The sequence below is a fragment of the Scyliorhinus canicula genome, chromosome 12, assembly GCF_902713615.1.
Source record: "Scyliorhinus canicula chromosome 12, sScyCan1.1, whole genome shotgun sequence".
NCBI classification, from domain to species: Eukaryota; Metazoa; Chordata; class Chondrichthyes; order Carcharhiniformes; family Scyliorhinidae; genus Scyliorhinus; species Scyliorhinus canicula.
Window position 1 is genome coordinate 58,500,692 of NC_052157.1, and position 24,255 is coordinate 58,524,946.

At 49.6% G+C, this 24,255-nt stretch overlaps 1 protein-coding gene across 4 annotated transcripts in view; it reads left to right on the plus strand.

The window, feature by feature from the left end:
- The first annotated feature begins 316 nt into the window (after nt 1-316).
- Nucleotides 317-24,255, plus strand: part of LOC119974810 (myelin-associated glycoprotein-like) — a 30,602-nt gene continuing 6,663 nt past the window's right edge. For 2 of the 4 annotated variants that reach the window (XM_038814075.1, XM_038814078.1), the window contains exons 1-7: nt 317-417; nt 1,166-1,247; nt 11,342-11,710; nt 13,351-13,644; nt 14,783-15,076; nt 16,926-17,022; nt 23,231-23,312. In XM_038814075.1, the coding sequence (XP_038670003.1) occupies nt 1,208-1,247; nt 11,342-11,710; nt 13,351-13,644; nt 14,783-15,076; nt 16,926-17,022; nt 23,231-23,312 (1,176 nt within the window). In that variant the 5' untranslated portion in view covers nt 317-417; nt 1,166-1,207. Of the gene's footprint in view, nt 427-1,165; nt 1,248-11,341; nt 11,711-13,350; nt 13,645-14,782; nt 15,077-16,925; nt 17,023-23,230; nt 23,313-24,255 lie in introns of all 4 variants that reach the window. The other 2 variants (XM_038814079.1, XM_038814077.1) reach the window with 2 other exon arrangements.

The following is a 24,255-nucleotide window of genomic DNA, read 5'->3' on the forward strand; positions in this document are numbered from 1 at the left end:
TTAGGCCACTCGGCCCATTGAGTCTGCTCCGCCATTCAATCATGGCTGATATTTTCTCAACCCCATTCTCTTGCCTTCTCCCCATAACCCCTGATCCCCTTATTAATCAAGAGATCCCTTACTAATCAAGAAAGCTAGATTAGCCAGGATCTTCTCGAATAGCAGACTCAAGGGGCTGAATGGCCATCCCCTGACTCCATTATGTTGTTATATTATTACTGAGCCACAGAGTCTGCTGATAGGGCAAAGCAAAGAGCTGTTTTCTCACTTTGACCCAACTTCCTCATTTTGACTCACAGTCACACATCAACTCTTTCTGATTAAACACCCAGAGGGAGCAGCACAGGAAGAGCTCATTCAGCCCTTGAACAGCGAGTTGGCAGTTACTCCCCAGGCGAGCAGTCGGAGAGATCCTCGGTAAGTAAGGTAAAGTTTGGAATTGACTTCCACAGGCAGTATTGTTCTTTGTCGATGTTGTGAATTTATAAGACAAAATTCAAGAATTGATGCCTGTGAAAGATTCCTACTTACTATTCAACTCTGAATGTGAAGCTTAACTCTGTCGTACAGAACATCTAGAACATAGAACAGTACAGCACAGAACAGGCCCTTCGGCCCTCAATGTTGTGCCGAGCCATGATCACCCTACTCAAACCCACGTATCCACCCTATACCCGTAACCCAACAACCCCCCCCCCCCCCCTTAACCTTACTTTTAATAGGACACTACGGGCAATTTAGCATGGCCAATCCACCTAACCCGCACATCTTTGGACTGTGGGAGGAAACCGGAGCACCCGGAGGAAACCCACGCACACAGGGGGAGGACGTGCAGACTCCACACAGACAGTGACCCAGCCGGGAATCGAACCTGGGACCCTGGAGCTGTGAAGCATTTATGCTAACCACCATGCTACCCTGCTGCCCCTCTCTCGTTCAAGGGACGAGTGAAGTGAAGGTTCATGAACCTCGGGATGTCCTGAGGTGGAGAAAGGCGCTTTAGAAATGCTTGATTAATTTATTTCTTAAAGCATTGTAACTCTCTACAAAGTACCTTCCCACACAGAATCAGATTAGTCTGTGAAGACATTGTCTAAAAGCAGTTCTGATCTCTCGAGAGCTGTCGGACATGACGTGAGGCCTCATTAACTGCTTTCTCTTTCAGAGCTTGAGAGTGAGAAGCTGATGAAATATCTGGGAGTGGACAATGCTTAAGAAATCTTACTTCCTCCTGTCACTTCTCCAAGGTAATACCATCGTCAGCTCGGACAGTTTATGGTTAATGTTTTTTTTTTGTAAAGCAACATTCTGACGGAGTTCTGATTAAAAGCCAGTGCTATCTGATATACACTGGCTCCCAGCTCGTCAGGGAATGAGTGCAGACATCTCAAAGGGTTGTACATAATGTAGGATGTCACAGGGATAGAGGGCTGGATCCTCCGGAGCCACCCCAAGCCACCTGGAAACCCATGCCCGGAGATGCTCTGCCGGTTGGAATAGAGAATCCCAACGGCTGGAGAATTCAGGCCAGAGAAGTTTTTTGGGGCTGGAGGAGAAGCTTAAAATGATGGTGTGACTGGAATTAGATCAGTCAGTGACAGGAGTTGATGAATTGAGTAGAGTAGCAGGGATAGAATGATCCCTGGAATGGAGAGCTTGTCATATGAGGAGCAGTTGAGGACTCTGGGTCTGACTCATTGGAGTGGACGTGGAGAGGCTGTTTCCACGAGTAGGAGAAACTAGAACCTGAGGGCACAGCCTCAGACTGAAGGGACGATCCTTTAAAACTGAGATGAGGAGGAATTTCTTCAGCCAGAGGGTAGAGAATCTATGGAACTCTTTGCCGCAGAAGGCTGTGGAGGCCAAATCACTGAGTGTGCGTAAGACAAAGATAGATAGGTTATTGATTAATCAGGGGATCAGGGGTTATGGAGAGAAGGCAGGAGAATGGGGATGAGAAGCTCATCAACCATGATTGAATGTCCGAGCAGACTCGATGGGCCAAATGGTCTAATCCTGTTCCTATGTCTTATGGTCTTATGGATAGAAACTGGGGGGTGAAGTCGATCCCAATGCTAGGATTCCAGTAGAAATGTCCTGAATTGTGTGTCTTTTTCTGATTCTAGTCAAAAGCTCGCAAAAGAAAAACACAGCAGCTCCGAGAATAGACGGACTGTTCAGCGTCACATTTCCTGTCCATTCTCACCATGCTCGGAACTTTAAGAAGGGTGAAAGATAATTGAAAAGGAGAAGGAAGGCAGAGCAGTCAGTATGAAAAGATTGTGAAATGTTTCCAGTTGGCGTGACTGACTCTGATCTGTTGCGAAGTTCAAATGTCACAGAATCTCTGAAGGTGAAAAATAGCAGGACTGTGGGGGAAAGAGAAGTGGGTGGGGGGGATTAATTGGATGGATCTTTCAAAGAGCTAGTACAGACATGATGGCTCGAATGGCCTTCATCGGTGCTGTTTAGTTCTACAACCTGATGATTAGTCTTCCTTGCTCAGCAATACTTAGGTGTCCTCCTGAAGTCCTTGGATGTTTGAGAAGAACAGGGAACACGATGTTTCCGGTGTCAGCATTTTGTGTCGAGCCTAGTTCAGTTTAAACAATACACAGAGATACCATCTGAGAAGGTCATGAACCCAACACAGTGACAGCTCTGAAACATGTACAGCTCAGGCGTGAGGCATTTTGTTTATGTGTTTCACAGTGGGATTCATCTATGATCTTAGCCTGTCCCCGTTCTGAGACTCATCTTTTAGATCCTTTTTGCTATTGCCTCTCCTTGTCTCCTATCTGGGACTCGTCTTTTCAGACATCACCATGTCCAGGTTAGTGTGGAGCTGAGAACAAGGTCAGGTAGAGGAATCAAGATATCCTTGATACAAACATAGCAATGACTAATTCATGCGGCACAGGTTAGGAAAGCTGTATAAAAACGGGACGGCACGGTGGCACAGTGGTTAGCACTGCTGCCTACGGCGCTGAGGACGCGGGTTCGATCCCGGCCCCCGGTCACTGTCTATGTGGAGTTTGCACATTCTCCCCGTGTCTGAGTGGGTTTCACCCCCAGAACCCAAAGATGTGCAGGTTAAGTGGATTGGCCACACTAAATTGCCCCTTAATTGGAAAAAAAATACTTGGGTCCTCTAAATTTATTTTAAAGAAAAAAAAAGCTGTAATAAAAAAATGTAACACTGGAATTTATTTCTAGAGGGCGAGAATTGAAAAGGAGGAAGATTATGCGAAAACTGTTGCAAACCTTGTTTAGACCAAACTTAGAGAACAGTGCATAGTTCTGGTCACCATATTATAAGAAGGATACAGAGACACTGGAGAGGGCGCTAATCCCAGAAATGTGGAGGCGAACATTACCAGAGCAGAAGGAGGTCATTCGGCCAATCGAGTCTGCATCGACACTCCGAAAGAGAGCCCTAACTACACCCACTCCCCCCACCCTATCCCTGAAACCCCACCTAAACTGCACATCTTTTGTACACAAAGGGGCAATTTTATCATGGCCAATCCACCTAACCTGCGTATTTTTGGACTGGGAGGAAACCGGAGCACCCGGAAGAAACCCACAGAGACACGGGGAGAATGCACAAACTCCACACAGACAGCCACCCGAGACCCGGAATTGTACCTGGGGCCCCGGCACTTTGAGGCAACAGTTACGGAACCAAGGCAGGTAGATGGAGTTAAGATGTAGATCATATGAAAATGTGATCACAGAGCAGGAGTAGGCCATTCAGCCCCTCAAACCGCTCCGCCATTATGGCTATTCTGAATGTACTTTAAAATCTCCCTCCTGCCCAATGCCACCCCTTGCCCCCGCCCCCGATAACCTATTGCCCCTGCCTAGCTTATCAAGAACCTATCCACCTTGTAAAAACATTCAGAGACTATGGATGGAATGTTATGCGCCACTCGCTACTTGAGTGGCAGTAGAATCAGCCGGCCATTGGACGGTGGTAGGAGCAACGTTGGGGTTTCCCATTCCCATCGGCGACACCGGATCGTCCCACCAGCCAGCCCGGACAGAAGATTCCGGCCTCCTTTTCCACCACCTTTTCTGGAAGGTAGTTCCAGAGGCCAACGACCCCCTGGGAGAAACAATTTTCTGACGGGTAGAGCAGGAAGGAGGGGATGGAAAGAATCCGACTGTTGCTGTTTTTCCCTGTCCTGTGTGTCCTTTATCAGGAAAGGATTGGCCGGCTGGGTCTTTGTTCTTGTGAAAAGAAGGCTGAGGGGTACGTGACCTATCAGAGGCCTTCAAAATTCTCAAAGGTTTTGATCGAGTGGGCACAGAGAGAAAGTTTCCTCTTGAGGGTGTGATGATCCCGTCAATAGGAAGAGTCCAGAATGGAACCCCAACTCAAAAGATCATGGGTGGGATTCTCCGTTGGTCGACGCTAGAATCGGGAAACGTGATTGGGCGGAGAATCGGTTCCCACGACGAAATCGCAATTTTCCATTGTCTTGACAGAGGTGTCAAGGCGGTCCAGAATGCACTGACAGTAAACACCGTTGGCCTTACATTGGCGGGCCTGACTCGATACTCTCTGGGGACTCCGCGATTCTCCCCCTCAATGAGTCAAATTCCCGAAGGCGAGGTTCACCTGTGCGTTTAAAAATCCTGGAACCGGCATTGCGGCTGATGAGGGAGTGAGAGGAGGTAGGACACGGAGAGCCGTGACTGTGGGCTGCCGGTCCTGACACTGGCTGGGCTGGCTTGGGGTGGCGGGGTGACCCCCTCAGGACTGGGGTGGTGTCCAGACATGGACCACCGTTGCCGCGGCCTGCAAGGAAGCCATCTTGCTGCGCACCCCACTGACTACTCACCTTGGCCTTGGTTCTGCAGAGTGAGACCAGCTGTATGGATGTCCCCAACCCGGCACCACACACTCTGCCATACCCCCTTCCCCCCCCCCCCCCCCCCCCCCCCCCCCCCCCAGCCACCCAAGGATAATGCCCATTGCAGCCCCTATGGGGGCGGCGGGAGGGTGCTACAGAACTAACTACTGGCAAGGACAACGATGGAGCATGGAGTGTGGAGATGGGGTGGGGGGCTGGAGGAGTGGGACATGCAGGGGCAGCTCGGACCACCATGTAGTCCGGTGTACCTGGTTGGGCACAGGGGTACTCACCATTCTGACATGTCGGCATTTCACCCTTTGCAGGCAATGGATTTTGGAATACAGCCTTCCCCCTGGTCGCCGCAGCCCTGGGGGATGCCTGTGGATATACGAGCTGGAGCTGCTCGAGGAGGAAGCTGCAGCAGCGGAACGTGCAGCAGCGGAACAGGAAGCTGATGCGTAGGTTGACGAGCCGGCCGCCCAACAGACCGAGGAGGTGGAGGTGCAAAGAAGGTGCCACATGAGGCCTCTAGGATCACAGACCTCAATGGGTGCATCCGCCCCATCACGGAGACCCTATATGCCCAGACGGATCAATACATCCATTTCAATATGCAGCGAGCCCACCAGGACGCCCGGGCAGCGGGGTTCGCTGCCATCACTGCGATGCCCTGGGTCCAGGTGGTGATCGAAGGAATGCATGTTACCTTCCGAGCACCTGCTGATGACAGGCCACTCGACACAAACTGAAAAGGGCTCCACTCAATGAACCTGTGACCATCAGCAACGCATCATGCATGACTGTGCCCAATACCAGGGCAGTGTGCATGGTGCCTTCCTCCTAGCACACTTGATGATTCCCGGCCTCTTTAAGAGGCTCCCCCGGCTGGCAGGGTTTGGCCCCTGGGCTATCCACTGTGGTTGTGGCTGATGATGCCTATCCCAAGGCCAGAGTCCAATGCCAAGGACCGCTACAACGACACCCCTGCAGCGACCAGGGGAGTGATCGGTGCTTCGACATCTTGAAGATGCGATTCAGGTGCCTGGATCACACTGGAGGGGATGTCCAGTATGACGCTGAGAGGGTCGCCGTATCATGGTGACCTGCTGTGTCCTCCACATCACGCAGCAGAGGGGCATCGGGCTGGAGGAGGACGATGAATGCCAGTCCTCGTCTGACGATGAGGTTACGTGGGGAGGGCGAGGATGGTCAGGACATGGGGCACAGGCAGGCACGGGAGGCCGACGATGGGACGCTCTTATCACCTCCAGGTTCACCAACTAGGGGAGGGAGGGGATGCACCAGGGGCTTGAACATCATATCCCACCACCACACCGTACGCCCCCCCCCACCCCACCCCACCCCACCGACAGCCACACCCCCAGCCACACCCCTGCCTGCAACACGCTCTGTGATACATACCTGCCACACTGCAGGGGTGTGAGGCCTGGGTTGGCAGTAACAGCGATCTGGTCAATGGGATGGAGAATGTTGACAAACCGCTCTGCGATGAGCCCTGGTACTCCGCAACGTTTGACAATGTCTGACTCCTGCCAACAGTTGCACTTTCCAACGATTGATCCCTGCATGTGAGCTGGCCATTCCATCGCACGGTCCCATCGAATCTCTGGGGTGATAGTGGTGGGGACGGACATGAGGGAGGGTGGGAGCCCACCCACAATGTCCACCCATTCCCCCCACCTTTCCACCCCCCCCCCTCCCACGCCTGACCTCTGGCCTGTCCAGACCAGCCCACACCTCACACCCATCTGACAGAGCAGGTTGTAACAGTGTGTGTAGGTATTTAATGTGAACAAATACATACAAAAACATGCCCTAGCCCCGATCAATACACTGTGCCCTGCACCTGTGCCAACATAATTGGTGTCTAAGGTCTGGCCTTACGGTCCCAAACACTACGTCCAGGTGGATCCCCAGGCAGTACATCAGGAGTGGAGGCAGCCTGCTTTGATTACCGCTCTGGGACCTGGGTCCCCAGTGGCTGCCGCCTTCTGGAATGACCAGGCCTGGATGGGTCCGGCTGCTGCTCATGTGTCGCGGGTTGCACGGTGCCCACAAGATGCACCAGGGATGCGGGGGGGGGGCGGTAAGTGTCCGAGGTGCGGTGGTCTTTCAGCATCTCCCCTGTAGGAGTCACCAGCAAGAGCTCCATTACCTCCTACTCCCTCGGGGTCCAATGGCACCTGGGCTACTCCATGGAATGGGATTGAGGGTGGAGCTATCCCCTGAGACACCCCTGCCACCTTGCGCTGCCAGTTCTGATGGCTCGCTCTGGCCTCGACCAGAGTCTGTACGAACAGCCATGGGGCAAAGGGAGTGAACAATATCTGTTTGGGACAGTGCCACATCATATTGCGACTGCACTACCACTTATGGGTCTGTGATACATCAGCCAGTGACTGCGTCATCTCCATCTGGAACCGAGCCACCTCCCTCTGTGTCTGCGCCACGTCAGCCAGCGCCTGCACAATGCTGCCGACGTTCCCAGCCATGGCCGGCTATGACTGGGCCACGCTCAGCAGCGCCGCTGTGATTTCCAGGTGGCTCTGGCACATGGCTGCCTGTGAAACACAGCCCTGGCCTATGCCTTGGTCAGCGGCAGCACAGAATGCCCCAGGCCTTGGACACGCTGATCCATAGCTGGCCCCCCCCCAATGCCTTCACTGAGGACGCCAACCATGCGGTGTTGGCCTGGGTGGCTCCCATGGTGGGCACCACCTCCTGCTCCTGCACGTGGTTGGACTCATCCAACTGCACCTGCAGGTGCTGGATACTGGCGCCAACCCCTCATGTAGTCCTTAGATCTGTGACTGCTTCTCCACAATCGTTGGGTCTCTACATCCCAGAGGCCCGACCCCTCATGACGGCAGCTAGTCCCTCACGTTGGCCTGCCTCTGACCATCTACCCCTCGGGTGTTCCTACCTCCACCTGCTGTACCGGATTAGCTGTGTGGTGTGTATCAGAGGGTATTCCAGGAGTCTCATCACTGAAGTGCCCAACCGAGGTGAGTGTCTCTAGGATGGTGGAGGATGTTGGAGACAGCTGTGACGGGAAATCAGTGTCATCCCCGGACTCGAGCTCCGGGGTGTCTTGGGTTTCGGGCCGAGGGCTCTCATCCATGTCGGTGTTGTCTTTGTCGCTGGTCGGCACACGGTGGGGGGCTCAGGCTGTGGCACTGGCTGGGGGCAGGAGGCACCAGATGGACCCGCCCCCATCACCAGCAGGTCCTGCAACAACACACAAGACAAGACGCATGATTAGACCGTGGGCGGAGGGGAGGTGGGGGTGGTGATGATGGTGTGGGGGTATTGTTGGTGGGGTGGGGGTGGGGGGAGAGACAGATGTGTCACGGGGAGCCACAACTCAGCGGGGGTCGCACTTCATTGTCCGCGGGCGACCTCCACCCAAGCGACGTCCCGTCCTTCTGGACCGCCGATCATGTCCAGGACCCGCTGCTCAGCCTAGGTGAAGAGCCGCAGGTCCAGCGGTCCCCCCCCCCCACCAGTTTTCTCGAGCTCCCGGCAGTTACGGGAGGCCTTTTCCTGGGGATGTTGGGAAGAAACAGAAAAAGTCATTGTTAGACAGTCTGACGCATGCAGCGCAGGGAGTGTGGAGCTGGTTACCGCAGTGGTCATTCTCCTGGTGGGGAGGTGGGTCACGGGTGTGTGTGTGGGATGAGGGCTGGTTCCAGGGGCACAGTGCTGCCTACTCACCCTGGCCACCCTGAGGAGGTCGTGCAGTTTTTTCCTGAACTGCAGGCAGGTCCAAACGGTGTTGCTGGTGACGCTGACCACCTCTGCCATCTGCGCCCAGGCAAGGCGAGCCGTGGTGGCTGGCAGCTTCCTTCCCATCCGGGGGGCAGGGCAGCCTGCGTCTCCTCTACCAGCTCCAGCAAGGTCTTGTGTTCTGCATCGGTAAATCTCGGGCTTCTCTCCTCGCTTCCATCCTGTTGCCTGGGATGATGTGTGCAGGGAGTGAAGGCAGTGTGTATATGCGGCTGCAGCTTGTCAGCCTCCTGAGTGTCAGTCACAAAACTGGCGAATCGGCACCGATTCTCATTGGAATCGATTGTGTACCACGAGACGCCGGTGCCAGCTCCTTACCAGTCGTTGAATCGGTTCAGGGGCGGAGCCTGTTTTGCTGTCAGGGAACTCTAAGAATCCTGATCTGGCATCAACACTTCGGGCGGAATTCAACGACCCCACGCAGGGTCGGGGAATCACCCAGGGCCGGCGTGAATCTCGCCCCCGCCGTGGCCGGAATTCTCCACCACCCGGGAATCGGCGGGAGCAGGAATCACGCCCCGCCGATCGGCGTGCCCCCCGTGCCGGTTGGCGGATCCCCCGCGGCGATTCTCCGGCCCGCGATGGGCCGAGGTCCCGCCGCTGACAGGCCTCTCCCACCGGCGGGAATTAGAACATAGAACATAGAAAAGTACAGCACTGAACAGGCCCTTCGGCCCTCAATGTTGTGCCGAGCCATGATCACCCATCTCAAACCCACGTATCCACCCTATACCCGTAACCCAACAACCCCCCCCCTTAACCTTACTTTTATTAGGACACTACGGGCAATTTATCATGGCCAATCCACCTAACCCGCACATCTTTGGACTGTGGGAGGAAACCGGAGCACACGGAGGAAACCCACGCACACAGGGGGAGGACGTGCAGACTCCACACAGACAGTGACCCAGCGGGGAATCGAACCTGGGACCCTGGCGCTGTGAAGCATTTATGCTAACCACCATGCTACCCTGCTGCCCCTAATTGGAGCACCTCTGGTGCCAGCGGGATTGGCGGTGCGAGTGGGCTCCCGGGGTCCTGGGGGAGGGGGGGCGCGGGGCGATCGGAGCCCAGGGGTGCCCCCACGGTGGCCTGGCCTGGGATTGGGGCCCACCGATCGGCGGGCGGGCCTGTGCCGTGGGGGCACTCTTTTTCTTCGGTCGCCGCCACGGCCTCCCCCATGGCGGAGGCGAAAGAGAATCCCCATTTCGCCAGTTCGCGCATGCGCCGGTGCGTCAGCAGCCGCTGATGTCACCACCGGCGCATGCGCGAACTGGCGAAGGCTTTTCGGCCCGCCGCGACGCCAGGCGGCAGGCATCAAGGCCGTTGGCGCCTTCTGAAACAAATTGACAATGAATTCAGTTAAAACTCCATTCAAGTATCCTTCCAACCTTAGTGTGTCTCTGGTTACGAAGCAACAAAATTGTGCTTTCCCCCAGCGCGTTTACGTTTCATGACTTAACCCTCTTTAATAATAACAATAATAATCTTTATTATTGTCACAAGTAGGCCTACTTTAACATTGCAAGAAGTTACTGTGAAAAGCCCCTAATTGCCACACTCTGGCGCATGTTCGGGATACAGAGGGAGAATTCAGACTATCCAGTTCACCAAACAGCACATCTTTCGGGACTTCTGGGAGGAAACCGGAGCATTCGGAGGAAAGCCGCGCAGACATGGGGGGAATGTACAGACTCCACACAGACGGTGACCCAAGCGGGAATTGAACCTGGACCCTGGCGCAGTGCTAACTGCTGTGCTCCGTGCTGCATATTGCATGATAGAAGCACAGCTTGAATTAAAACCAAAAACCTCTAGATGCAAATACCTTTGTCGAACATGAATATAACTATTTGTTTACTCCTCCTTACAGAGAAACACTAAATTAAACCCACTTAAAACTATACCATATTTCTAATATTTAACAATATTATATAGATCCCTTGAAACTACCTCGGTTGTCCTCACATGGTAAGAAGTCTTACAACACCAGGTTAAAGTCCAACAGGTTTGATTCAAACACGAGCTTTCGGAGCGCAGCTCCTTCTCAGGTGACTGGGGAGGTATCATACCTCTCCATTCACCTGAAGAAGGAGCTGCGCTCCGAAAGCTCGTGTTTGAAACAAACCTGTTGGACTTTAACCTGGTGTTGTAAGACTTCTTACTGTGCTCACCCCAGTCCAACGCCGGCATCTTCACATCGTCCTCACATGGAGAAGAGCAAAACTAGAGGCGTCGTGATTGGTGATTCCTTCGACAATGAAGAGAAAACAATCACCGATTAGAGTGATTCAGATGGGCCAATCAACTTTGTTGAATAGCAAACAGGAAGATGAGGCAAATAAGTGACTCATGATGGTGATAATGGTGGGAGTATCAATGGCTCTAAATCCATTGCCCTGTCTTATAAATCAGCACCAATTGGTTTGACTTATAGACACTGTGTTGGGTGGAAGACAGAGTACTGAGAGCCATGAGCCAATGTCGAATGTACTTGTCCACTCCTGTGTCCAGGATTCCCTTCCACCCACTGTGAAACCTTGGGGAGTTCCTTGTGTGTTCTGTAGATGGTCCACACTGTAGCCACCGGGCATCAGAGATAGAGGGGGTGGATATTGACTCTCATGGATCTACAAACAATCAAGATTAAATTTTGATATTTACCTCCTCAGTTGGACTGTCACAAGAGTGGAAAGGCAACACTTCACGAAACGTGACAGCGCAGGAAGGTTCATGTGTGAAGATTCCATGTCATTACAGCTATCCGTCACATTTAGCAAATCGACCTCGAGGTGCAGTCTGGTTTAATACTGAGGAAGTGATTCCCTGGGCTCGCCTAGCCTTCCACTCCAAGGATCACAATCACGAGGCACCAAAATTCCGCAATCGGACCCGGCTGTCTGGAGACCTGAAAGACGGAGACTGTTCCCTGATTATAAACAACATCACACGGAATGATTCAGGACCTTATTTTTTCAGGATAGAATTTGGCCATGGTTTCGACCATAACTATTACCCTGCAACACGGCTTCATGTTTCTGGTAAGTGCTGTATTATAATTACTCAACAATTCACATCTAATACTCAATGGGAAATAACACAAACTGTGACATTTACACATTAACACAAACACAGCTTATTATATAACACAGGCCAGGATTTTCCCGGAATTGGCGACGCGGCCCGTACCAGCGCCAAGATCGGCCTGAGCCACTCCGGTGTCGGACCGTCCAGAAATTGCAGAATCCTCCGCAATTCAGGGGGCTAGGCCGGCGCTGGAGGGGTTGGCGCCACACTAACCGGCCCTGAAGGGACTCTGCCGTCCGGTGTGAGTTGGTGCATGCGCAGGATCGCCAACGTGTTCTGACGCATGCGCAGAACTACCAGCGTGTTTCCTGCGCATGCGCAGGGGGTTTATTTTCCGCGCCGGCCATGGCAGAGCCTTAGAGAGGCCGGCGTGGAGGGAAAGAGTGCCCCCATGTCACAAGCCTGCCCGCAGATCAGTGGGCACTGATCGCAGAATTGGCGGGGTGGGGGGGGGGGGGGGGGGTCGCTGCCAATTCTCACGCAATGCGTGATCCTCGTCCCCGGCGCCGGAGAATTCAGCAACCGGCGGGGGGTCGGAGACGCCCGTCCACAGTGTCTGATTATCAATAACCTGGTGATAGCTTCCAGTTCAGTCCTGAAGCGACCTCTAATATCTACTTCACTATCAATGATTAAATGTATTGACTGTGTCCATCACTGTTATCAGGTCTGCCTGATAGGCTTTCCCATCAATCTCTCTAATCTTGTATAAAATTCTGACATATTGACGAAATAACGATTCACATTTCTATAGCACAATGAAATAATTCTTGAAACAAAGTCCCTGCTGTGATGTTGGAGACACAGTGGTTAATGTGTGCAGAGTAAGATCCCAGAAACAGCCATGTGATCAATAATTTGCTCATCTGTTTTAGGTGCTGGTTCAGACATTGTTTCAAATAGTCCCTGTCCTGCTCTACTCAAGATTTAATTTCAACAGTTTGTCAGATTTCTGTAAAAGTAACGAGCCAGTTCAACTTGAACTGTAAACGGCTCCTCCCCTCTCACCCGGGAATCTCATTTCAATGGTCTCAGTGTCAAAATGCATTATTATTTTATTTATTCGTTCATGGGATAGGTGGGCGTCGCTGGCTCTGCCAGCATTTATTGCCCATCCCGTATTGTCCTTGAGGGGGCAGTTAAGAGTCAACCACATTGCTGTGGATCTGGAGTCACATGTAGGCCAGATTGGGTAAAGAAGGCAGATTTCCTTCTCTGGAGGACATTCGTGAACCAGATAGGTTTTTACGACAATCGACAATGGTTTCATGGTCATCATTAGATTTTTAATTCCAGATTCTTATTGAATTCAAATTTCACCATTTGCAGTGGTGGGATTGGAACCGGTGACCCCAGAACATTACCCTGGGTTTCTGGTTTACTGGTCTAGTGACAGTACCACTGCACCACCACCTCCCTCAAATGACAGATACTCTACTATGACATAAAATAGGAAATACTTTATTGATCATTGGAATCTCTCCGCTTTGATATCACCTTAGTAAAAGGGCTTTCTTTCATGGGAGTGTGATTTCTATTTGAACTGATGCTTCACATTGTATTTATCTAAAATGATCCCTTATATGTGTGTCAGATTTCACAGATAAACCCACGATATTTCCTGCTGAAATTATTGCAGGAAAGCGTGTGGACATAAGCTGCACCTTCAACACAACGTGCAACGGAACAACGCCTGTCTTAACCTGGGACACTCCCACTGACGTACCTGGATCAGTGTCAAACACAGTAACTCAGCATGGCATCACTCTGACCTATACTTCTGTTCTGACCTTGACTCCATCACTCAAACACCACGGACAAAATCTCACCTGTAGACTGAGATATCCATCTGTTTCATCGGAGCGGACACTCGTACTAACTGTGCAATGTAAGCATAAACAAGATTAATTCCATATTAGATGTATTAATCTATATTGTGCACAGCAAGATCCCACAAACAGCATTGTGCTGCTGAATACAAAAATTGCCCTTTTTCAGTGAGAAATACTCCCAGGGTGAATTTTTCCTTGTACAGTTTATCTCCATCTGACAGGATGTGGAGACGTTGGCGTTGGACTGGGGTGAGCACAGTAAGACGTCTTACAACACCAGGATAAAGCCCAACAGGGTGGTTTTGAATCACTAGCTTTCGGAGCGCAGCTCCTTCCTCAGTTGAATGAAGAGGTGGTTTCTACAAACATATGCATAGACAAAGTCAATGATGCAAGACGATACTTTGAATGCGAGTCTTTGTAAGTAATTAAGTCTTTACAAGTGCAGACGGAGCATCTAGAGAGAGGGATAATCACAGTTTAAAGAGGTATGAATCGTCTCAAGCCAGGACAGTTGGTAGGATTTTGCAAGTCCATACCAGATGGTGGGGGGTGAATGTAATGCGACATGAATCCAGGGTCCCGGTTGAGGCCGTACTCATGTGTGCGGAGCTTGGCTATAAGTTTCTGTTTGGCGATTCTGCATTGTCGCACGTCCTGAAGGCCGCCTTGGAGAACGAATGCAAAATCCTACCAACTGTCCTGGCTTGAGACAATTCACACCTCTTTAACCTGTGGTTATCCCTCTCTCCAGTTGCTCCATCTGGACCTGTAAAGACTTAATTACCTGCAAAGACTCGCATTCAAAGCATCGTCTTGCATCACTGACTTTGTCTATATATATGTTTCTGGAACCCACCTCTTCATTCATCTGAGGAAGGAGCTGTGCTCTGAAAGCAAGTGATTCGATACAAACCTGTTGGACTTTAACCTGGTGTTGTAAGGCTTCTTACTGTCCTTCTGACAGGGCAGAAAGGACCAAGCTCTTTAACACGCCATGTGTATATTTATATGTATATATAGGTGTCAGAGACTTCAGGGGAGATGTAACAGAAAGGGTGAAAAGTAAATATATAAGTAGATGGCATCAAACATCAAATTTAACAAAGGCACAGATGTGTGTTTCAGTGTTAAGATTCTATCTTACACTCTAACTCTGCTATGACATTGCCTGTATTGTCCTGCCCTCCACAGATAAGCCGGAGATTTCCCAGGAGTCAGAGTGCACCCGGAGGTCAGAGGGAGTTACCTGCACCTGTATGGCCAACTCCAATCCGCCCGGAGACCTCACCTGGCACCTGCCCCATGCCAACATCAGTGGTAACCAGACACAGGGGCGTTTGGTGTCATGGCAGGTCAGAGATGGGCATCTGATGATTGGCTCCCTGATCCTGACGGTTCCCCAGGATGAGGAGGAAGTAACAGCATCTTGCTCAGTTCGAAACCCGCATGGAGAAGCCATGTTCAAGGTGTATCTGTGGGTCAAAGGTGAGAGAATGATTCTGGATTCTGACTCGGCTGGCTTGACCTCTAAACTCTAGAATTCCCTCCCTCACTCTCTTCACCTCTTTCCCCAGCTCCTTTAAGATTCTCTTTACAACTAATCTCTCTGACCATTGAGAACAGATCAGGGTCGATTGAGAGATCGCGATTCTCCCAGACAGGGAGAAATCGTAAGGCTGGCGTCAAAACCGGGCGGGTTTGACGCCAGCCTCCCCCTCCCCGACCGGGAACCGATTCTGGTCCCCGGTCGGGGCTAGTATGCCGCGGCCGTGAACTCCGGCATCGCGGGCTTAACGAATTTCGTTAAGCCCACTTGCCAGAGTTTGCGCCGGCTGACGCGTCACATGACGTCAGCCGCGCATGCGCGGATTGGAAGACTCCAACCCACGCATGCGCGGATGACATCATCGCGCATTTGCGCGAAACCCGCGCATGCGCGGGCTGGGATGCCCCTCAGCCGCCCCGCGAAGTGATACAGCGGGGCGGCGGAAGGACAAAGAGTGCGCGGGAATCGGACCCGCTGCCCGCGATCGGTGCCCACCAATCGCGGGCCCATGGCACCCTTGGCACGGCCGTGGTACTGCCGTGCCAATCGGTGCCATGGTTTTCAAAATCGGGACTTTACGGCCGTTTTTACGAACGGCCAGACCAGGTGTGTTTGCCGTTCGTAAAAACAGCCGTAAAGGGCTTGGACTTCGGCCCATCGGCCAGCTGAGAATCGCTGCTGGCCGTAAAAAAACGGCGGCAGCGATTCGTGTCGGAAGTGGGGGGGGGGGGGGGGGGGAGAATAGCGGGAGGGCGTCAGACTAGCGTGGCCGTAAAAATTTACGAACCCCGCTATTCTCCGCACCGTCATGAGTGCGGAGAATTGCGCCCACTATTTCTGTGGGTTGGGGGAGTTCGGATTTGAGGGCAGATTGGAAAAATGAGAGGCGGACCATTCAGGTGTGAAATTAGGAAACACACCATCACAAAAAATGTGGGAGAAATCTGGAACTTTCTTCAATAAATTGAAATTGATGTTCATCAAATTGTTCATTTTAAATCTAAGATTGAATAGACTTTATTTGTAATTAAAGATAATAGGGGATGTCGGGCAAAGGTGATTAAATGCAGAGAGGTCACAGTTCAGTCGTGATCTCAATGAATGGTCAACACAGCTAGAGGGGCTGAATGACCACCTGTACCACTGTGATCCTTCCTGTGGTCAATGTGGCTCAGGTCAATTTATTGACAGCGTGGGCAGTGGGAAACTGGAGGTTAACTCGCAAATACCTTGATAAATATTATATAAGTAAATATTATATGTATTACATTAAGATGGAAGAGTTCCATTCATGAATTGGTCGGACAGTCCAGAAACATTCATCAACCAATGAAGTTGTTTCAAAGTGCGATCACAAAGTGAAACACGGCTGCTGACTATCGCACAGCAAGATCCCACACACAGCCGTGTGATAATGATCTGATCATTTTTTCAGTGATGTTGGTTGATATGCTTACAGAGATTATATACGAAAGATGGGTCACTAATATCCCTTCTTCACAAGAAACATGCCATCTTTACCCAGTCTGGGTGTATACGTGACTCCAGTCTCAAATTCCAACGTGTTAATTCTTAACCGCCCTCTGAACTGGTCTCCCAGTTTGTGTCAAACCAGTTTCTCAGGCGGAAGACCCCCCTCTGTCCCTTCCCAAGGGAAAACTAGGGATGGACGATAAATGTCAACATTGAGAATAAATATTTAAAAATTGAGCGAGCATATTGCTTCTCGAGATACATAAGAGAATAATTGTAAAAGTGTGGCACAGTGATTAATGGCTGTTGTTACAGGTAGAGACTCCAGAGAATGGACAGTCGGATTGCTCATGGCTGGAATCATACTTTGTGGTTTTGTGGCTGGAATCTTAATCTCCATGTATGTGAAGAAGTAAGTCTGAACTCGATGTTTTATTTGACGTTTCTCCAAATATTTATTTAAATCTTTCTTCCTCAGTCAGTGATTCTTTTCTATGGGTTAAACACCATTGGCCTCTCCTGTATGTGGTCTCTTTATCCCTGATGACCTGGAGTGTGTCTTTCATTGTCCTGTGTTAAGATGAAGACTAAAATTGGTGGGCAGCAAGGGAGTACAGTAGTTAGTACGGTTGCTTCACAGCACCAGGGTCCTATGTTCATTTCCCGGCTTGGGTCACTGTCTGTGCGGTGTCTGCATGTTCTCACCGTGTCTGCGTGGGTTTCCTCCAGGTGCTCCAGTCTCCTCTCACAAATCACGAAAGACGTGCTTGTTAGGTGAATTGGACATTCTGAATTCTCCCTCAGTGAACCCGAACAGGCGCCGGAGAGTGGTGACGAGGGGCTTTTCACAGTAACTACATTGCAGTGTTAATGTAAGCCTACTTGTGACACTAATAATGATTATTATTATTAATAAGTTGTGATCTGGAAGGTGCTGCCTGAAAGGGCGGTGGAAGCAGATTCAACAGGAACTTTCAAAAGGGTGTTGCTCGTTCTGGGTGAGTGTGCTTTACACTCAATTTGGCTCTGTTTCGTTCCTTAGCTCTAGAGTCGCCAGGTATCGTTAAGATACCGCCACAAGTTTCAAGTTCAAGTTCAGACCAATAACTCCATACACCAGTTAGTAAGTTCAAACAAGACATATTTATTATAATACAGATATCTACTAATTATGCATATAAAACTACAAGACTAGGCTAATCCTACCACTAACAGGCCAATACTTATCTGGATAAGGGAACTGCCGGATCAGGGAACAACGGCCTCTAGCTTCGTCCTGGATCCGCAGGCTTCCAGTTGGTGTGGGCTAAAGGGGTCAGGAGTGTCTATCCTCGTAGCGTGCATTGTGTGACACTTACTTGATGGCGGCTACTGGCCAGGCCTCTCCTCTCCGTGGTCAAGTTCGAGAGCTGCTACAAAGGTGTTCTTGTTGGGAAGGCCGGCTGAGAGAGAGAGCTGGGGTCGGGGTCTCTGTCTTATACCTCTCCCAGGGTCTCGCGCCCACCTGGGCGGACCCTCTATCGATTGGGCCTCTTCCCAATCGATTGATTTGAATTTCCCCAATAACGGGGCAGTCCCTCGATCACTGGACGGTTCTTGGGGCTTATTGTTTTGGACTTCTCTTGACGCCGAGAAGTCTGGCCTTCTATTCACTGTAACGATTTGAGTTAACTTGTTTCCATTGTACCTGGGAATCACCGGGTATCGCCTCATTAGTATGCTAACTTGTTTTTTTTCACAGTGCTGTCTGGTTTCTGCAGCAGTCAGAATACACAGGCGCTTTTGCAAGCTGCTTGCTTTTGCAACATGTCTATTTTCCCTGCATTCTTTGTAATCTTCCATTTTGTGTTGGGCAGTGGCCACCCCAGGTGGCTACAAGGAGAATTGGATAAATACTCAAAGGGGAAATATGTGTAGATATTTAGAGGAAAGTGTGGTGGGGGGTGGGGAATAAAGGTCATGGCATTATAGTGATATAATACCTTAGACGTACTTACTGTACAAAACACAAGGCACCAATCACTTCTGGGGATGAGGTAACCACGTTTTAATTTATTCAGACTAGTCACTTGAGAACATACATAGGAACAAAGCTTGAAGATATCAGAGCTGTGTGTGTGCTCTGCTCAAAGCAAAAGTGAAACTAAGACTGGATCACTTGACAAATTTTGACAAATGTTCACGCTGTTGTGCTGATATCGCTTAATGGCAAATTACAAAACCCCCTTTCTTTTCAAGGATACTTCCCCCCCCCCCCCCCCCCACCCAGCGCCCCACTCCCCACTTCAGAACTATAACCATTTACAATACAACATAGGCAAGATTAGGAAAGAGGACCTATTGGGGGGTTATTAGGCGTTCGGAACAAAATTTAAAAAACAGGTCCTCAAGGGTCATAATCTCTAGGTTACTACCTGAGCCACATGCAAATTGGCATAGGGATGGGAAATTAGGGATGTAAACACGTGGCTAAAGGAGCGGTGTGGGAAAGATGGGTTCCATTCCATGGGGCATTGGCATCAGCATTGGGACAGGAAGGATCTGTACCATTGGGACGGTCTCAACCTGAACCGATCTGGGACCAGTGTTCTAGTGGAAGGGATAAATAGGGTAGTCTCAAGGACTTTAAACTAGCAAGTGTTGTGGAAGGGAAGGGTAACACTACAGGATGTAAAATGGTTCATGGGAAGCAAAGCAGCAGGTTAGCACGTGGAAAGATGGGTTCAACTGCACGCAAAGTAATGAAAAAAGATGAAGGGAAGAAGAACTCAGGAGATGTTATTGATGGAGGTGTTAGGGTTCAGAAATAAGGTATAAAAACAAGCATAAAAGCACTTTATCTATAGGCCACCAAATAACAACATCATGGTGGGGCGGGCAGTAAACAAAGAAATAACTGATGCATGTAAAAATGGTACGGCAATTATCATGGGTGATTTTAATCTACATGTCGATTGGTCAAACCCGGTCGGTCAGGGTAACCTTGAGGAAAAGTTCATAGAATGTTTCTTCAAACAGTATGTAATGGACCCCGGGGGGGGGGGGGGGGGGGGGGGAGGAGCTATTTTAGATCTGGTCCTGCGTAATGACACAGGAATAATTCATGATCTTATAGTTAGGGATCCTCTTGGAAGGAGCAATCACAGTATGGTTGAATTTAAAATACAGATGGAGCATGAGAAGGTAAAATCCAATACTGGTGTCTTGTGCTTAAACATAGGAGACTACAAAGAGATGAGGGAGGAGTTGGCTAGGGTAGATTGGGAGCAAAGACTTTGTGGTGGAACAATTGAGGAACAGTGGAGGACTTTCTAAGCGATTTTTCACAGTGCTCAGAAAAAGTATATACCAATGAAAAGGAAGGACTGTAGGAAAAGGGATAATCAGCCATGGGTACCTCAGGAAATAAAGGAGGGTATCAAATTGAAAGAAAATGCATACAAGTGGCAAAGATTAGTGAGAAAGTGGATGATTGGGACATCTTTAAAGTTCAAAAGAAAGTTATGAAGGTAAGTAAGGTAGGATATGAGAGTAATCTAGCTCAATATAAAAACATACAGCAAAAATTTCTACAAATATATAAAACAAAAAATAGTAGCTAAGGTAAATATTAGTCCTTCAGAGGATGAGAAGGGGGATTTAATAATGGGAAATGAGGAACTGGCCAAGGTATTAAATAGGCATTTTGTGTCGATCTTCACAGTGGAAGACGTAACTAACATGCCAATAATTGTTGTCGAGGAGGCTATGGAATGAGGATCCAGAAACAATCATTATCAATAAGGAGGTATTGATGGACAAGCCAATGGAGCTAAACGGAGCCAAGTCTCCTGGTCTTGATGGAATGCATCCCAGGGTACTGACAGAGGTGACAGGGGAAATAGAAAATGCGCTCATGGTAATTCACCAAAATTCTCTGGATTCTGGGGCAGTTCCAGCAGATTGGAAAACAGCAAATGTGGCGCCACTGTTTAAAAGAGGAGGTAGACACAATGTAGGTAACTATAGGCCAGTTAGTTTAACTTATATAGTGGGGAAAAAGCTTGAATCTTTCGTTAAGGAAAAAATAGTGAAATAACAACATCATGGTGGGACGGGCAATAAACAAAAAAATAACTGATGCATGTAAAAATGGTACAGCAATTATCATGGGGAATATTAATCGACATGTTGATTGGTCAAACCCGGTCAGTCAGGTCAGCCTTGAGGAGTTCAAAGGCAGGTCATGTTTGACTAATTTAGTGGAATTCTTTGAGGACATTGTGAGCGCGGTGAACAACTGGGAACCAGTGGATGTGGTGTATCTGGATTTCCAGAAGGCATTACACAAGGTGCCACACAAAAAGCTGCTGCCTATGGTAAAGGTGTACGGTGTTACGGGTAATGTATTAGCATGGATAGAAGATTGGTTAACAGACATAAAGCAAAGAATGAGGATAAATGGGTGTTTTGCTGGTTGGCGATCGGTGGCTAGTGGTGTGTCCCAGGGCACATAATTGTTGTGTCTGCAATTGTTTACAATATACACAGATGATCTGGAGTTGGGACCAAGTGTAATGTGTCAAAGTTCGCAGATGACACTAAGGTGAGTGGTAGAGCCAAGTATGCGGAGGACACTGGAAGTCTGCAGAGGGATATAGATAGCTTAATTGAGTGGGCAAGGGTCAGACAGATGGAGTTTAATGTTGATAAATGTGAGGTCATCCATTTTGGTAGGAATAACAGCAAAATAGACTATTATTTAAATGGTAAAAAATTACAGCATGCTACTGGGCAGAGGGACCTGGGTGTCCTTGTGCATGAATGGCAAGACGTTTGTTTTCAGGTGCAGCAGGTAATTAAAAAGGCAAATGGATTTTTGTCCTTCATTGCGAGAGGGGTGGAGTTTAAAAGCAGGAAGGTTATGTTGCTGCTGTATAGAGTGCTGGTGAGGCCACACCTGGGGCTGGATTCTCTGACAGCGGGATGCTTCATTTTGCCAGCAGCCCGGGATTTCCCGACGGCATGGGGCTGCCCCACAATGGGAAACCCCATTGACCGGCCGGCGTAATGGAGCATCCGGTCGGCGGGGTGAAACAGAAATGTGTGGCGCGGCGGGATGGAGAATCCAGCCCCTGGAGTACTGTGGTCTCCTTACTCGAGAAAGGATGCACTGGCACTGGAGGGGGTGCAGAGGAGGTTCACCAGGTTAATTCCAGAGTTGAGAGGATTAGCTTATGAGGAGAGACTAAGTAGACTGGGACGATACTCATTTGAATTTAGAAGAATGAGGGGGGAATCTTATAGAAACATATAAAATAATGAAGGGAATACATAGGATAGAAGCATGGAGGTTGTTTCCACTGGCGGGTGAAACCAGAACTAGGTGGCATAACCTCAAAATAATGTGCAGCAGATTTAGGACTGAGTCGAGGAGGAACTTCTTCATGTAAAGGGTTGTGAATCTGTAGAATTCCCTGCCCAGTGATGCAGTTGAGGCTGCCTCGTTAAATGATTTTCAGGCAAAGTAGATCGATTTTTGAACAGTAAAGGAATAAAAGGTTATGGTGAGCGGGCAGGTAAGTGGAGCTGAGTCCACAAAAAGATCAGCCATGATCTCATTGAATGGTAGAGCAGGCTCGCGGGACCTGCTCCTAGTTCTTGTGTTCTTAAGTATATGTTTGGGTACCATTTCATAACAGCATAAAACAGGTTCACCAATGAGTCTCTAAAGCATTGGGGTAATCTGCAGCTACACCCAGATTCTGTAATGGGAACCTTGTCTGAAGGTTTCTTCAATCACACACAGTGATCTGTGGCATTGTCATTCTTGAATGTTAATCAGAGTAAATGACCCCACAAGATGTTTACACTGTCACTTATGAGTGATTGGTGCCTTTACAACAGCACAACATTCATCACTACATCCTGTTGCACTTGGGTATTGTTCCTAATTTCATTTGGGAACATGTCCGAGATGCAAAAGTACCGAATGGTGGTTGAAGAGCTAGAATGGATCTGATTTGTCCTCTGTTACATGAAGTTGAGCCGATGAATGTGGAAGTTTAACCTGATTCTGAACCACTCTTCCAATGTAGTCCAAATCTTTTGGGGATCCATTGACCCTTTTGCTGTTGATGTTGATGTGTTTAGCCTGTGGAGACCTTTGTTCCCAATTGTTAGGCAAATTTTCCATTTGGATAGTAGGTCTGCAGCGACATAATTCAAATTGGGGAGTTTAGCGGACATTTTGACAACATCCCTTTGACCTTCCTCCTCCTATAGTTCCTGGGATGAGAGTCACTCTAGCTGCTTTCACAAACTTTTCCCAAGCTCCGGCCACACGTTTGTGATGGGAACACACGACCAAATAATTGCATGTTTGTTTTTTATACAGTCATAAATGGGGATAAAGGGGAAGATGTCAGAGCTGTGGGTGTGTACTCTGTTTAAAACAAAAGTAAACTAAGACAGGATCACATGACACACTTCCGTTCGAGTGACGCCATGCTCACATCACTCAATGGCATATCACAACAAGAGACAGTCCAGTGCTGGGATACGGTTACAGTGAGTCTGTGTGTGTGCTGCACTGACTCCCTGATACATGATAACCACAGTGTGATATTGTGTTATTGCAGGAGGAAGACAGCGACTGAGGAGAGAGTTTCAGAGATCAGTGACATTGAATTGAGCCCCATTCCACTCACGGCGAAGCATCAGGTACAAGAGCTGTTTACACTCACTTCAATTGCAGTTTGTAGACAATACATGTCCCAGATTCCCAGTTGGATAGGCAACTAATATATATCAGTGGGTTCAGCAATGATTCAGCTCTCTCTCTCTCTGTCTCTATCATACTTCCTCTATTGCTCTCTCAATCACTCTGAGCAAGAAGATTGTGAAGTGAATTTGATCCAAACTCCAGAAACGCAAGTGTCGATTCGAAGCCAACACCACTCGGCACAGCCAGTGTGGACGGAGTGCTACACTACTGGAGCTTCAGTATTGAGGGAGTTCTGCACTGCCGGAGCATCAGTACTGATGGAGCGCTGCACTGCTGGACCATCAATACTGAGGGATCGCTGCACTATCAGAGGGTCAGTACTGAGGGAGTGCTACACTACCGGAGCTTCAGTACTGAGGGAGCGCTGCATTGTCAGAGGGTCAGTACTGAGGGCGTGCTACACTACCGGAGCTTCAGTACTGAGGAAGTGCTGCACTGTCAGAGGGTCAGTACTGAGGGAGCGCGACACTGCCGGAGAGTCAGTGCTGAGGGAGTGCTGAACTGCCAGAGGGTCAGTATGAGGGAGTGCTGCACTGTCAGAGGGTCAGTACTGAGGCAGTGCTGCACTGTCAGAGGGTCAGTACTGAGAGAGTGCTGCACTGTCAGAGGGTTCATACTGAAGGAGTGTTGCACAGTCAGAGGGTCAGTACTGAGGGAGTGCTACACTGTCAGAGGGTCAGTACTGAGGGAGTGCTGCACTGTCAGAGGGTCAGAACTGAGGGAGTGCTGCACTGCCAGAGGGTCAGTACTGAGGGAGTGCTGCACTGCCAGAGGGTCAGTACTGAGGAAGTGCTGCACTGTCAGAGGGTCAGTACTGAGGGAGCGCGACACTGACGGAGATTTAATGCTGAGGGAGTGCTACACTGCCGGTGCGTCAGT